The following is a 13,863-nucleotide window of genomic DNA, read 5'->3' as shown; positions in this document are numbered from 1 at the left end:
TACTAATGATCAAGCTATCATCTTTTCCTGGAGTGGTTATGTTTACCTTCAGCACTTCCTCCCCAAACTACTACTTACTCTTTAAAACTTAGCCCAGAATTATCTCCTGCAGAGTCTACTCAGAGTCTCCAGTCGTTAGTGCTTCTCTTAAATGCTTCATAGTTCTTTGTGTTAATTTTATCTTAGAACTTACTATAGTAAGTTATAATTTCCTCCTTTTAGTGGGAAGAGTATAGATTTTGGAATCAGACGCCTAACCCCAAAACATGATTTGTTTGACTTTGAGCCTCTGCTTTTTTACTTATGAAATGCAAATTAAATATCTATCTCATAGGATTATTGCAAAGACTGAATAAAATAATAGATGTGGAGTGTCTGGCACAAAATGGGGTTCAATAAAAATTGATCATATTCCCCACTGTAAGTACCTTAGGGGAAAATTCTACATACTGTTTCTTTTTAGCCTGAGTACTTAGGAGAATGCCTGATTAATAGGTGCTCTATAAATGTTTGTAGAATGAATGAATGCATTTGAAGAGGCAAGAGAGTGAAGGTTGAGTCCAGCTAGGAGGCTTTTGGGAGTAAGGAGTACTTAAATAACTAGAAGGATGGTAAAGAAGGAGCAGATTGGAAGAGATATGCAGAGCTGAAATCAAAAAGGAACTTATGGGACTTCCCTGGTGGCGCAGTGGTTGAGAGTCTGCCTGCTAATGCAGGGGACACAGGTTTGAGCCCTGGTCTGGGAGGATCCCACATGCCGCGGAGCAACTAGGCCCGTGAGCCACAACTACTGAGCCTGCGTGTCTGGAGCCTGTGCTCTGCAACAAGAGAGGCCGCGATAGTGAGAGGCCCATGCACCACGATGAAGAGTGGCCCCCGCTTGCCACAACTAGAGAAAGCCCTCGCACAGAAACGAAGACCCAACACGCAAAAATAAATAAATTAATTAATTTTTTTAAAAAAAGGAACTTACCAGCTGTTGCTAAGAGGGCAAATGAGTGGCAAATATTGAGGTTTTGAGATGGGAGAGTGATACTGTAATTTTTATGTCTTTGAATATTTGGTTCATCTTCATCAAGTGATGATAGTCTAAAAGGTAACTCTTCCAGAATTATTATTTTCCTGATGTTGGTTTTGAATTATTTATAGCAGAGGTTCCTGCTCTGACCATTACAAAACTTAACTTGGTTCATTAATTCATTCATTTTTGCCAACAGGTGGTTGTTAAGCTAGGCACTTAACAAATGTTTCCTGACCATCCTATCTGAAGTTACCTCTCCCAGTTACCCTCTATTTCATCACTCAGTTTGTTTCCTCATGATACTTATAATATATAATTCTTTTTTGTTTATTGTTTGACTTTCTTAATAGATTATAACATTCATTAGACAGAGTTGTATCTCTCTTGTTCTTTTACTGTATCCTTATGACCTAGCACACAAAAGAATTAATGTAATGAATGAATTTGGATGGGGAAGTGTTTATTTTAGGCAGACTTTCAATAAGGATTGACCAAAACCAGTTTCTGTTTAATTCTGTTACTGTCAGACTTAATAATTCAATTGTTCGTTTGGTCCTATATATGTAACCATCTTACAATAGCTCTCAATCTGCAGATTATCAGTTAACCCAAAAAAGCCATGTTTCATACCTGTTAGTTAACTGAGACTTAGTTAAATACATTTGCAGCATTTTTAACCACTTCTGGTTCTTTTTAGAAAGATCGTGAACTTCTAAAACTAAGCCATATTTCCAGTGATTGGCAGTATTCTCTTGTTTATGTTACTTTCCCTGCTTTGGGCACTAGAAATTTAAACTGCTTGTGGATATGAGGGAACGAATGTGAAAAAGAAAGAAAATTACGTACAGATGGTAGTAGCTGAAATGACATTACACCTTGGAAATTGTCTTAAACTATCGGCTCATGGTTGGAGAACAGTTTGCCATTTGAATTGGGAGTCCCCAAGACTACCCCCAGTTTCACTAGGAGGACTCCCAGGACTCAGCATATAGTTGTACCCAGGACTGTTACTCATAACAGCAAAAGGAAACAAAGCAAACTCAGCAAAGGGAAAAGGCACATGAGGAACTCTGAGGAAACCAGGTGCAAGGTTCCATGAATCCTCCCTCAGTGGAGTCACACAGGACAGGCTTAATTCCTCCAGCAACGAGTTGTGACAACACATTGTGAGATGTTGTTTACCAAAGAACCTCATTAAAGACTCAACCCCTAGGGTTTTTATTGGGAAATGGTCACATAAGCACCTCTGCCTAGCACATACCAAAATTCCAGACCCCTACAAAGAAAGCAGGTATTCAGCATAAATCATATTGTTTATATAAACAGTTTAGGCACAGTGCAACATTCTTATCAGAAAGTGGTGGAAACCCTCACAGAATCCAAATCCCAATCCCATGATGCCAGCTAACCTTGTAAGCAGGACTTTCAGCAGATAGCAAGCTTGGACATGCTATATAACTTTTCTGCACTACCAACACATACCAATCATAAATGTTCTAGCAACCCTAGTCTAGCCTTTGGGAAAATCCTGGAGGTTGCCATTTTTTAAAAATATGTGACACTTAAAATTTATAAAGTGGGGATAACTGAAATTCAGAGAAGTTAAGTGATTTGCCATGGTATGATACTTAATAGTGGGAGAGAGCTGGGGCTTAGATCCATGTATAGATCCTTACATTTAGATAACTTAATACTCTACCATAGCTACATAGAAACCAGTTATCTACATAAAATTGTTCCGTCACATGCCTTTTGAATACAAAAAAGACAGTGCTATTTAGATACGTGTATTGGCCCTTGGTAGCCCGGTTTCTTTGGCTCTGGGCAAGGTTTTTCATCATTAAGAATAAATAACTTTTTCTCTCCTTCCCCAGGAAAATCTAATGTAATGGATGCACTTAGTTTTGTAATGGGAGAAAAAATAGCTAATTTAAGAGTGAAAACTATTCAAGAACTTATTCATGGAGCACATATTGGAAAGCCTGTTTCTTCTTCTGCAAGTGTAAAAATTGTATACGTGGAAGAAAGTGGAGAAGAGAAAACATTTGCAAGGACTATCCGAGGTATTTTTTTATCTTGGGTAGCAAGTAATAGGACCTGTTTGATTCTACACCGGACTTTTCTTTAAGCAGACATATTTATTCAAATTCCCCTACTGTCAAGTAGCATTTTTCTCCCTGGTTATTCGGCTAAAATGAAGGAGGGAGTCTACCTCAAAGACGGTGATGTCATAAAAGTCCTTCCTGAGGTTCTTTGTTTACGTTAATCTCTGGTTTTCCTAGTGATGAACTAACTAAATACGTATTTTTGGTTTGTTTAGGAAGTTTTTCCTACCACCAAAAAGCAAATTGTGTGAAATGTTTGACTTTGTATTTTGTTATGATTTATTCATGAATCCCTGTATTTCCTGAGTAAACAAGATTGAGAGTTATGTATATATATTTTTTCTATTTATGCTGGGAGTTTACAGAGCCTCTGTAAGTAGACGTTTCTTGGTTTTGTTTTTTGTTGTTTTCAGTCTGCCACTACAACATGGTTCTAATGTTCTAATGTATAAATACTCTTATTAACTTTCCTCAACTTCAATCACAGATAATTTTAGAAATACTTATTATTATGTACATATACCTTAGTGCATAATTTAAGTATTTCACCACTTTATCACTTAGATATTTTCATTGGTTAGTTTTCTCACTTTCTTGGAGTTTTTTAATCAAAAAATCTCCATCTCAGTCAGAGTCCCTAGCTTACTCTATTTACTTAATAAACCATCATAAATTTATTTTTTCCCATCTTTATTGAGGTATAATTGACAAATAAAAATTGTATATGTTCAAATTGTATAACTTGATGTTTTAATATACATTGGGAAATAATCGCCACAATCAAGCTAATTAACATATGTATCACCTCACACGGTTACTATTTTCTGTGTGTGTGTGAACACTTAAGATCTACCCTCCTAGCAAATTTGAACTATACTATACAGTATTGTTAACCATAGTCACATTGCTATACTTAGATCTCCAGAACTTACTCATCTTGCATAAGTGAAACTTTGTACCCCTTGACCCGCATCTCCCCATTTCCCCCTCCCCCAAGCCCCTGGCAACCACCATTCTTCTCTCTGCTTCTATGAGTTTAACTGTTTTAGATTCCACATATAGATGAGATCATTCAATACTTGTCTTTCTGTATGTGGCTTATTTCACTACCATAATGTCCTCCAGGTTCATCCATGATGTCACAAATGGCAGGATTTCCTTCTTTTTTAAGGCTGAATAATATTCCTACATTTTCTGTATCCAGCCATCCATTGAAAGACATTTAGGTTGTTTCCATATCTTAGTTATTGTGAATAATGTTGCAATGAACATAGGAGTGCAAATAACTCTTCAAGGTACAGATTTCATTTTTTTTGTATATATGCTCAGAAGTGGGATTGCTGGCTCATAAGGTAGTTCTATTTTTAATTCTTTTAGGAATCTTCATACTGTTTTCCATAGTGACTGTACCAATTTATATTCCCACCAACAATAGTCAAGGGTTCCCTTTTCTTCACATCCTACCAACACTTGTCTTTTGTCTTTTTGATTCTAATAGGTGTGAGGTGATATCTCATTCTGGTTTTGATTTGCATTTTGCTGGTGATTCCTACTATTGAGCACCCTTTAACATACCTGTTTGCCATCTGTATGTCAACTTTTGAGAAATATCTATTCAGGTTCTTTGCCCATTTTTAAATTGGGTTATTTGGTTTTTTGCTGTTGAGTTATATGAATTCCTTATTCATTTTGGATATTAACCCCTGTCAGATAAGTGGTTCCAAAATATTTTCTCCCATTCTGTAGGTTACCTTTTGCACTCTGTTGATTGATTCCCTTGCTGTGTAGAAGCTTTTCAGTTTGATACAATTCCACTTGTCTATTTTTGCTTTTGTTGCTTGTGCTTTTGGTATCATATCCAAAAAAATCGTTGCCCAGAGCAATGTCAGGAAGCTTTTTCCCTATGTTTTCTTTTAGTAGTTTCATAGTTTCAGGTATTACATTTAAGTCTTTAATCCATTTTGAGTTAATTTTTGTGTATGGTGTCCATTTTGTATAAGGGTCCAATTTTATTCTTCTGCATGTGGATATCCAGTTTTCCCAACACTATTGAAGAGACTGTCTTTTCCCCATTGTGTGTTCTTGGCACCTTTGTTGAAGATCAGTTAACTATAGATGCTTAGATTTTCTGGTCTCTCTATTCTATTCCATTGTTCTATATGTTTTTATGACAATACCACACTGCTTTGATTACTGTGGCTTTGTAATGTAACTTCAGATCAGGAAGTGTGATGCCTCCAGCTCTGTTCTTCTTCCCAGCTCATCTGTCTTAGTCCATTATTATAATAAGATGCCACAGACTTCTTAGCTTATAAACTATAGAAAGTTATTTCTCACAGTTCTCGGGACTAAAAGTATAAGCTTAGGGTGCCAGCATGGTTGGATGAAGGCGCTCTTCTGTGCAGACTTTTCATTGTATCCTCACATGTGGATGGACTAGGGAGCCTTGTAGGATCTTTTTATAGGCACACTAATACCATTCATGAGGGCTCCTCTGTCATGACCTAATCATCTCCCAAAGGCCTCACCTTCTAACACCATCACCTTTGGGGTTAGGATTTCATCATATGAATTTAGTGGGGACACAAACATTCAGACCATTCCAGCATCCTATTTAAAATTGCAATGCCTCTTTCTCCTACACAGAGACTACCACACCCCCTTCCTACCTCTACTTTACTCCTTAGCACTTAACACTTCCTCGCATGATAGTCATTTTACTTACATATCTCATTTTTGTCTGTCTCCATTATTAGGATATAAGCTCCTTGAGGTCAGACATCTGTTATGTTCACCGCTGTAGAGCACTCCTTGGCATGTAGTAGACACTCAATATTTGTTGACTGATTAAATGCATTTATTAACATGTATATTATTGCATAACTGGCTATTTCAGTAAGAAAAAAATTTTATTAAGCTTTCAGTAGTTGTTGATATATGTCTGGTATTTATACTTCCTATAACAGCCTTTATTCTTTTATTTTAGGGGGATGCTCAGAATATTGTTTTAATGATAGTCCTGTGAGTCGTTCTGCTTATATCGCAGAGTTAGAAAAGATAGGCATAATAGTCAAAGCACGGAACTGTCTAGTTTTTCAGGTAAATAGCTTGTAGTATTTTATTTTATTCATGATTTTGAAAATATATCATTATATTTTATATGTTGGTGTGCTTAACTATTTTTAAAAGGGAACTGTGGAGTCAATTTCACTGAAAAAACCCAAAGAAAGAACGCAGTTTTTTGAGGAAATCAGCACTTCAGGAGAGCTTATAGGAGAATATGAGGAAAAGAAAAGAAAGTTACAGAAAGCCGAAGAAGATGCACAGTTTAATTTTAATAAGAAAAAAAATGTAGCTGCAGAGCGTAAACATGCAAAATTAGAGAAGGAAGAGGTAAGGTGTCATGATGTAACTAATTAAGTGTTGGATACAAAAACTTTGTGTTAGAATTGTAGGTATTGGTGTGGGGTTACTAAAAAGATTCTTTTAATAACATAAGACAAATAAAGCCCATTATTCATCAGAGATAAACTTTTTGATGTATTTTCCACTGTTCGGGTTTTTTCTCCCAAATAGGCAGGACAACCTGCACTGCAAAGATGTCTGATTTTCCCAACTAAAATTAAACTTGAGGGATTTATATCTTACATTGCAGAGGCTCTCAAACTTTTGGATCTTGTCCTCTTATACTTTAAAAATTATTGAGGACCCCGAAGAGTTTCTGTTCATGTGGGTTGTATCTATTTATATGTATTGTATTTAAAATTAAAACTGAGACATTTAAAAAATATATTTTAATGATTAGTGTAAAAATAATAATAAACTCATTTCATATTAACATAAGTAACATATTTTTATGAAAAATAACTGAGTTTTCTAAAACCAAATAATTAGAAGAGTGGTATTGTTTTACCTTTTTATAATCTCCTTAATATCTGGCTTAATAGAAGACAGATGAATTCTCATATCTGCTTCTGTATTAAATCTTATTTGTGCTAAGACCTAGCAGCTTTACCCTCCATTGGCTTTTACAGCATCAGTGCAGATGTCAACACAGTGAAAAAGGCAAATAAAATCTGAGTATTATTATGAAACTAGTTTTGACCTCAGGGGTTTCGTTAAAGAGTGAAACTGTAAAACTCTAGGAGGCCATAGCCACACTTTGTGAATGCCATTCTGTGGTAGTTCTTTCTTTTTTTTTTTTTAAATTAATTAATTAATTTTTTGCCTGCGTTGGGTCTTCGTTGCTGCGCTCAGGCTTTCTCTAGTTGTGGCGAGCGGGGGCTACTCTGCGTTGCAGTGCGCAGGCTTCTCTTGCTGTGGGGCAAGGGCTCAAGGTGCGTGGGCTTCAATAGTTGTGGCTTGTGGGGTTAGTTGCTCCGCGGCATGTGGGGGCTTCCTGGACCAGGGCTCAAACCCGTGTCCCCTGCATTAGCAGGCGGATTCCCAACCACTGCGCCACCAGGAAAGTCCCTCTGTGGTAGTTCTTGGTGCCCTTCACAATGTCTAATGTAGTGCCTTGTATATTGTTGATAACTGTTTGCCTTTAGAGTAATCTTTTTCAAATACAAATCAGATTTTGTCTTGCATAAAATCTCTTCGAGAGCAGTGCTTCCTATTGCACTGAGAATCTAGTCTCCCTTTCCAGCCTGCTGATCTGCCCCTTGTTCACTGCTGAAGCTTTAACTTCCTCTACTCTCCTACCACACTGACCTTTATTATTTATTGGAAACACCATGCTCCCTTCTATCCTGGAGCTTTTGCTATTTCCTCTCCCTAGATAGTTGTACACCTGATTTTTACATGGCTGGTACTCTCATTCAAGTTTTCATAAAAAAACCATTTACTCAGGCAGGCATTTGCTGTCCACGCCCCCAATCTAAATTAGCATCCCTTCCCTGGTACTATTGCATTACTCTATTTTGTTTCTTTTGTAGCATTTTTTTTTAAGATTTATTATTTATTTATTTTGGCTGCACCGAGTCTTAGTTGCGGCATGTAGGATCTTTTTTTTTTTTTTAAGCTGTGGCACGTGGACTTCTTAGTTGCGGCATGCATTCGGAATCTGGTTCCCCGACCAGAGATCGAACCTGAGCCCCCTGCATTGGGAGCATGGAGTCTTACCCACTGGACCACCAGGGAAGTCCCTATTTTGTAGCATATTTTGCTGTATGAAATTATCTTGTGTATTATTTGTTTGCTTATTTCATCTCTGACTCCTCTTCTTCCCTCCCTGCCCCATTAAAATTACTAGATTATAAACTTACAAGAGCAGAGACTGTTTCGATCTTGTTTTCTACTATATTTCCAGTACATAGAAGAGGGCTTGGCACACAATAGGCAATTAATAAATATTTGAAGAAATAAATGAAAAGTGGATGTGTTCCTTATTCGTGATGTTTCTCTGTTTTCTTCACATTTTTGTATGTATGTGTATGTCCTTGGTTTTGTCAGTAGAAAGGGGTGGTGTTAAGTGAAAGTCAAACTATAGTATGCATAATATACTCAAACAGCTTACAGCAGTGTAGAATTGAAGACCTTTAAAAATTATAAGGACAGTTAGAGTAATCCACCTTCCCAGTTATTTTTTACAACATCCTGGCAGATGACCGTTTACCCAGTACTTGGAATATTTCATTGATTAAGAGCTTTCCTCTTAAGGCAGCACTTTCCTTTATTTCTTTATTAATAGCACAAATACTGAAGAAATTCTTCCATCTCACATATAACTTAGAACTTTAAAATAGTCCTATTAGTTCTATTCCTAGAAAAAATTACATCCTATAGAAGGAATTTTACCTGGAATCATTGAATTTAAAGTCTCTGGGGACCTTAAAAGTCATATAACTTCCTTCAGTTTACAAATGAGGAAGCTGATGTCAGACATGCTTGCCAAACTCTGAGGTCAAGACAAAAATGGGACAAGACTCGGTTAGTGGGTGGCCCTTCATGGTTCTTACTACCATACCACTGAGTGCATGAATATAAAATCCTTTACTGGGCTTCCCTGGTGGTGCAGCGGTTAAGAATCCGCCTGCCAGTTCAGGGGACACAGGTTCGTGTCCTGGTCCGGGAAGATCCCACATGCCACGGAGCAACTAAGCCCATGCGCCACAACTTCTGAGCCTGAGCTCTAGAGCCCGTGAGCCTCAACTACTGAAGCCCGCATGCCTAGAGCCTGTGCTCCACAACAAGAGAAGCCACCGAGATGAGAAGCCCGTGCACCACAACAAAGACCCAACTCAGCCAAAAATAAAGAAAGAAAGAAATTTTAGAAAATAAATAAAGTCCTTTACTGGTTTATTGTAGAAGCATATGCAGAAGCCTTCTCCAAATAATGGTACTTTTGGCAAGAATAACATTTGTTAATGATGAAAATAAAAATTCATTAGCGATCATTTGTTGGCACTCTAGTTGAGTTTATGAAAGGTCAATGTAAAATATACTCCCTTTTAACTGTTGTTGAATTGTACTGTTTTATAGGCAGAACGTTACCAGAGTCTCCTTGAAGAACTGAAAAAAAGCAAGATACAACTGCAGCTTTTCCAACTGTATCACAATGAGAAAAAAATTTCTTTTCTAAACAGTGAGTTAGAGCGTGTGAATAAGGATTTGAGTGTCACAAAAGAGTCTCTTTCTAGTCATGAAAACACAGTTAAAGCCAAGAAGAAGGAACATGGAATGTTAAGCAGACAACTGCAACAAACAGAAAAAGAATTAAAGTGAGTTTTCAAAATAGTTATTAACAGTTGGATTTTATGTAGATTGATAGAAAAAATAAAAATATAAGTGACACTTTGAAAGTTGATCTTTTAAGTAAACTTTTTTACTTTGAAATACTTTTAGATATACAGAAAAAATTCTAAAGATAGTACAGAGAGTTCCCATATTCCCCACACTCAATTTCTCTCACTTATAACATCTTATATTTTTAGTATCTCAATTAGGATTTGTCTGTTAGTTTTCTCATAATTAGCGTTTATGGGTTTGGGGGAAGAAGACCACAGAGGTAAAATGCCGTTATCATCACATTATATCAGGGATGTCAAATATCATATATGAGGAATTCCCTGGTGGTCCAGTGGTTACGACTGCACTCTCACTGCTGAGGGCCCCGTTCGATCCCTGGTCAGGGAACTAAAATCCCACAAGCTGCATGATGTGGACAATAAATAAATAAAGTGGCTATACCAAAACTTAAAAAATATATATCATATATGTTATATGACATATCATCTATCTAAGATATCATAGTATCAGCATGACATCATTATTATTTTTGTTTGTTTGTTTTGGCTGCACCACGCGGCATATAGGATCTTAGTTCCCCAATCAGGGATCAAACGCATGCCCCTGCATTGGGAGTGCAGAGTCTTAACCACTGGACCACCAGAGAAGTCCCATATCGTTATTGATGTTGACCTTTTCTTGCTTATCTGTAACCACCTATTCCAACAGTAAGAAATCTGGGTTCCACAGTCTCCCATCCATTTGCTTAATTGTTCAATTCCAGTAATCGTGTATGGCAATATAAGAATTATTAACCCATATCCTTGTGGGAAGCAACTTTATCAACTAGAGTACAAGGCTTATGTACAATCCCTTTTGCTTTTAGTTTTGTGGCCTCTACTCATTTCCAGAGTTACTTAGGTTAGCACGTTTCCCCCCACCCTCTTCAATAAGGTTGTTTCATACATTTGTAATACAGTTAGATTCTTTTGTCACATTCTACATTCTGTCTAGGATCCCTCGGCCTCCTAAATGATTTTTTTTTTAATTTGATACATTAAGATTCACTCCTGGTGCTGTAAATTTCTGTAAGTGTTCACAAATGCATGATGTCATATGTCCACCACTACAGTATCATACAGAGTAGTTTATCACTCTTAAAAAATTCCCCTGGGACTTCCCTGGTGGCGCAGTGGTTAAGAATCGCCTGCCAACGCAGGGGACACAGGTTTGAGCCCTGATCCAGGAAGGTCCCACATGCTGCGGAGCAAGTAAGCCTGTGAGCCACAACTACTGAGCCTGTGCTCTAGAGCCCGCGAGCCACAACTGCTGGAGCCCGCGTACCTAGAGCCTATGCTCTACAACAAAGAGAGGCCACCGCAATTAGAAGCCTGCACACTGCAACAGAGTAGCCTCCACTCGCGCAACTAGAGAAAGCCCGAGCACAGCAACGAAGACCCAATGTAGCCAAAAAATAAGTAAATAAATAAATGTATTTAAAAAAAATAATTCCCCTATGCTTCACCTATTTGGTTCTCCCCCGCCATCTGGTAACCACTGATCCGCTTATAGTCTCTGAAAGTCAATTTTTATCGTTTCTTTTTAAATGTATAATTTGATCAAAAGAACTTCTTCCCTTTATATACTATAAAATTAAATTTCCTTTAAAGCAAACTTTATTTTTCTTTTTAGATCTCTTGAAGCACTTTTAAATCAGAAGAGGCCTCAATACATTAAAGCTAAAGAAAACACTTCTCACCACCTCAAGAAGTTAGATGTGGCTAAGAAATCAATAAAGGACAGTGAAAAACAATGTTCTAAACAGGAAGATGACATAAAGGCCTTAGAGACAGAGCTGGTTGATTTAGATGGTGCATGGAGAAGTTTTGAAAAGCAGATTGAGGAAGAAATTTTACGTAAAGGGCGAGACATTGAACTAGAAGCCAGTCAGGTGAAAAAGTTGACATATGGGAAATCATTTGTTTCTATTGTTTCAGCTTTTCCTTTTAATTAGAAAAAAATTAAAGGATGACCTCTCTTTCTGATATTTTAGGAGATTTTCCTCAGAATTTAAATTAATGAGGATTTAAATTTTTCAGCCTATTGTAGAATCTAAATTTAATCTTTACAGTAGGCTATTTTTCCTTCATAAAATTAGATGACATTATAACATTTATGAGTTAATTAAAGTCATAGGAAATACTTCAACCAAGGTTACAGGGTATCATTTTGTAATAAAAGTTAGGTAATTAAATTATATTCTTATGTTTTTAAGGTAATCATTTTTTTCCTCATGAATATTGTAAAAACTTAAAAGTCAGATAATATATGGCTGTGAAGAAAACATGATCACTTAATTGACAAAAGGGAAATTGATTCCTTAAGATTATTTAAAATGTTAAGTGATTAATATCCATTTAGTACATAAGATTTAATTATAAGTCAATAGTAGATATCCAAAAATTTATAATTGAGTTTTCAAATAGTCCCTCAACTAAATTTGTCATTTATCTCTTTCATTAATTTTATAATAACCTTATATCACAATATATATACTAAAATAATTGTGACTGTATAAATAGAAAAATACACAATTTTCTCTGAACTTTTTTAAGAATTTTAATGAGTTTTAATGCTCTTTCTCTTTTAAGAATTTCTTACAGAGACCTTATAGAGTTGGTTTTGAATACCTTATTGATCTATCTAAACAGTTTTAAATAAGAAGACGTTCATTTTACGTTCATGCTATCTTAGCCAGAGAAAATGGCTAATTATGGCCTAATTTATATAAAACATAATTTTGATAAGTTTAATTATCAGCTAGTGAAGGATAGCATATAAAGAATTTCCTCTCATGCTTCTTTAAGTGAGTTAGCAATGTTTAAATGCTCTTTATACAGCTGGATCAATACAAAGAACTTAAGGAACAAGTAAGAAAGAAAGTGGCTATAATGACCCAACAATTGGAAAAGCTGCAGTGGGAACAAAAGGCTGATGAAGAAAGACTGGCATTTGAAAAGAGGAGGCATGGGGAAGCTCAGGTACCTTGGTTTGGGCAGTAATGACTTAGAATTATTTTTCATGAAATTTTATTCCCTTTTTTGTATTGGTTTTTCAGTATATAAATGGATTTACATCAGACATAAGGAATTAATTAAATTTTCTGGATTACCTGTTAGACTGCTTAGTATTGTATCATTTAGGTGCTCTTTCATGGTCTAAGATATAAACACACAGTGTCTTCATTCATATAGTCAGTAAGCATTTTATGTGCACCTGTATAATGATAGGTGTGGGCAAATGATATTGTCTATTCTTACATGTAGGTTAGTCCAGTGAGGTTAGGAGGAGGGTTGATAAAGGAAAAAAACAAGTATCATAATGCAGGTGAAAAGTCATTTGGAAACATTAAGGACATAGCCCAAGAGGAGCTTAATAGTCTACATGAGAGGTAACTATCAAGACAGCATTACAGTGTTCTGCCTTAGAGTAAGGCAGACCTGGCTTCCATCCAGTCTTGTCCTGTCACTGACCTGTGCTGGTATAAATAAATCATTTCACTTCTCTGAACTTTGATTTCTTAATTTGAACAATGAGGATAGGTATGTCATTTTTTATGGCTGAGTAACATTCCACTGTATATATAATATACCACATCTTTATCCATTCATCTATTGATGGACACTTAGGTTGCTTCCATATCTTGGCTATTGTAAAAAGTACTGCAGTGAACATGGGAGTGCATATATCTTTTTTAATTATTGTATTTGTTTTCTTTGCATAAGTATTCAGGAGTGGTATTGCTGGATCATAAGGTAGTTCAATTTTTAATTTTGTGAGAAATCTCCGTAAGGTTTTCCATAGTGGCTGCACCAATTTACATTCCCACCAGCAGTAAGAGAGTTCACTTTTCTCCACATCCTCGCCAGCACTTGTTATTGTTTTCTTTGTAATAGCCATTCTGACAGGGGTGAGGTGATATCTCATTGTGGTTTTGACTTGCATTTC

General features: G+C 36.4%; 1 protein-coding gene across 1 annotated transcript in view; it reads left to right on the top strand.

Annotated features, from left to right (window-relative positions):
- Positions 1-13,863, top strand: part of SMC1B (structural maintenance of chromosomes 1B) — an 85,506-nt gene that overhangs the window by 15,292 nt on the left and 56,351 nt on the right. The window contains exons 2-7 of the mRNA XM_060026004.1: positions 2,896-3,084; positions 6,113-6,225; positions 6,316-6,519; positions 9,610-9,848; positions 11,548-11,806; positions 12,756-12,896. Of these exons, the coding sequence (XP_059881987.1) occupies positions 2,896-3,084; positions 6,113-6,225; positions 6,316-6,519; positions 9,610-9,848; positions 11,548-11,806; positions 12,756-12,896 (1,145 nt within the window). The remainder of the gene's footprint in view (positions 1-2,895; positions 3,085-6,112; positions 6,226-6,315; positions 6,520-9,609; positions 9,849-11,547; positions 11,807-12,755; positions 12,897-13,863) is intronic.

Source organism: Delphinus delphis, chromosome 11 (genome assembly GCF_949987515.2).
Source record: "Delphinus delphis chromosome 11, mDelDel1.2, whole genome shotgun sequence".
Classification (NCBI taxonomy): domain Eukaryota; kingdom Metazoa; phylum Chordata; class Mammalia; order Artiodactyla; family Delphinidae; genus Delphinus; species Delphinus delphis.
Note: the sequence above shows the minus strand (reverse complement) of the source record. Positions and strands in the feature narration are given on the sequence as shown.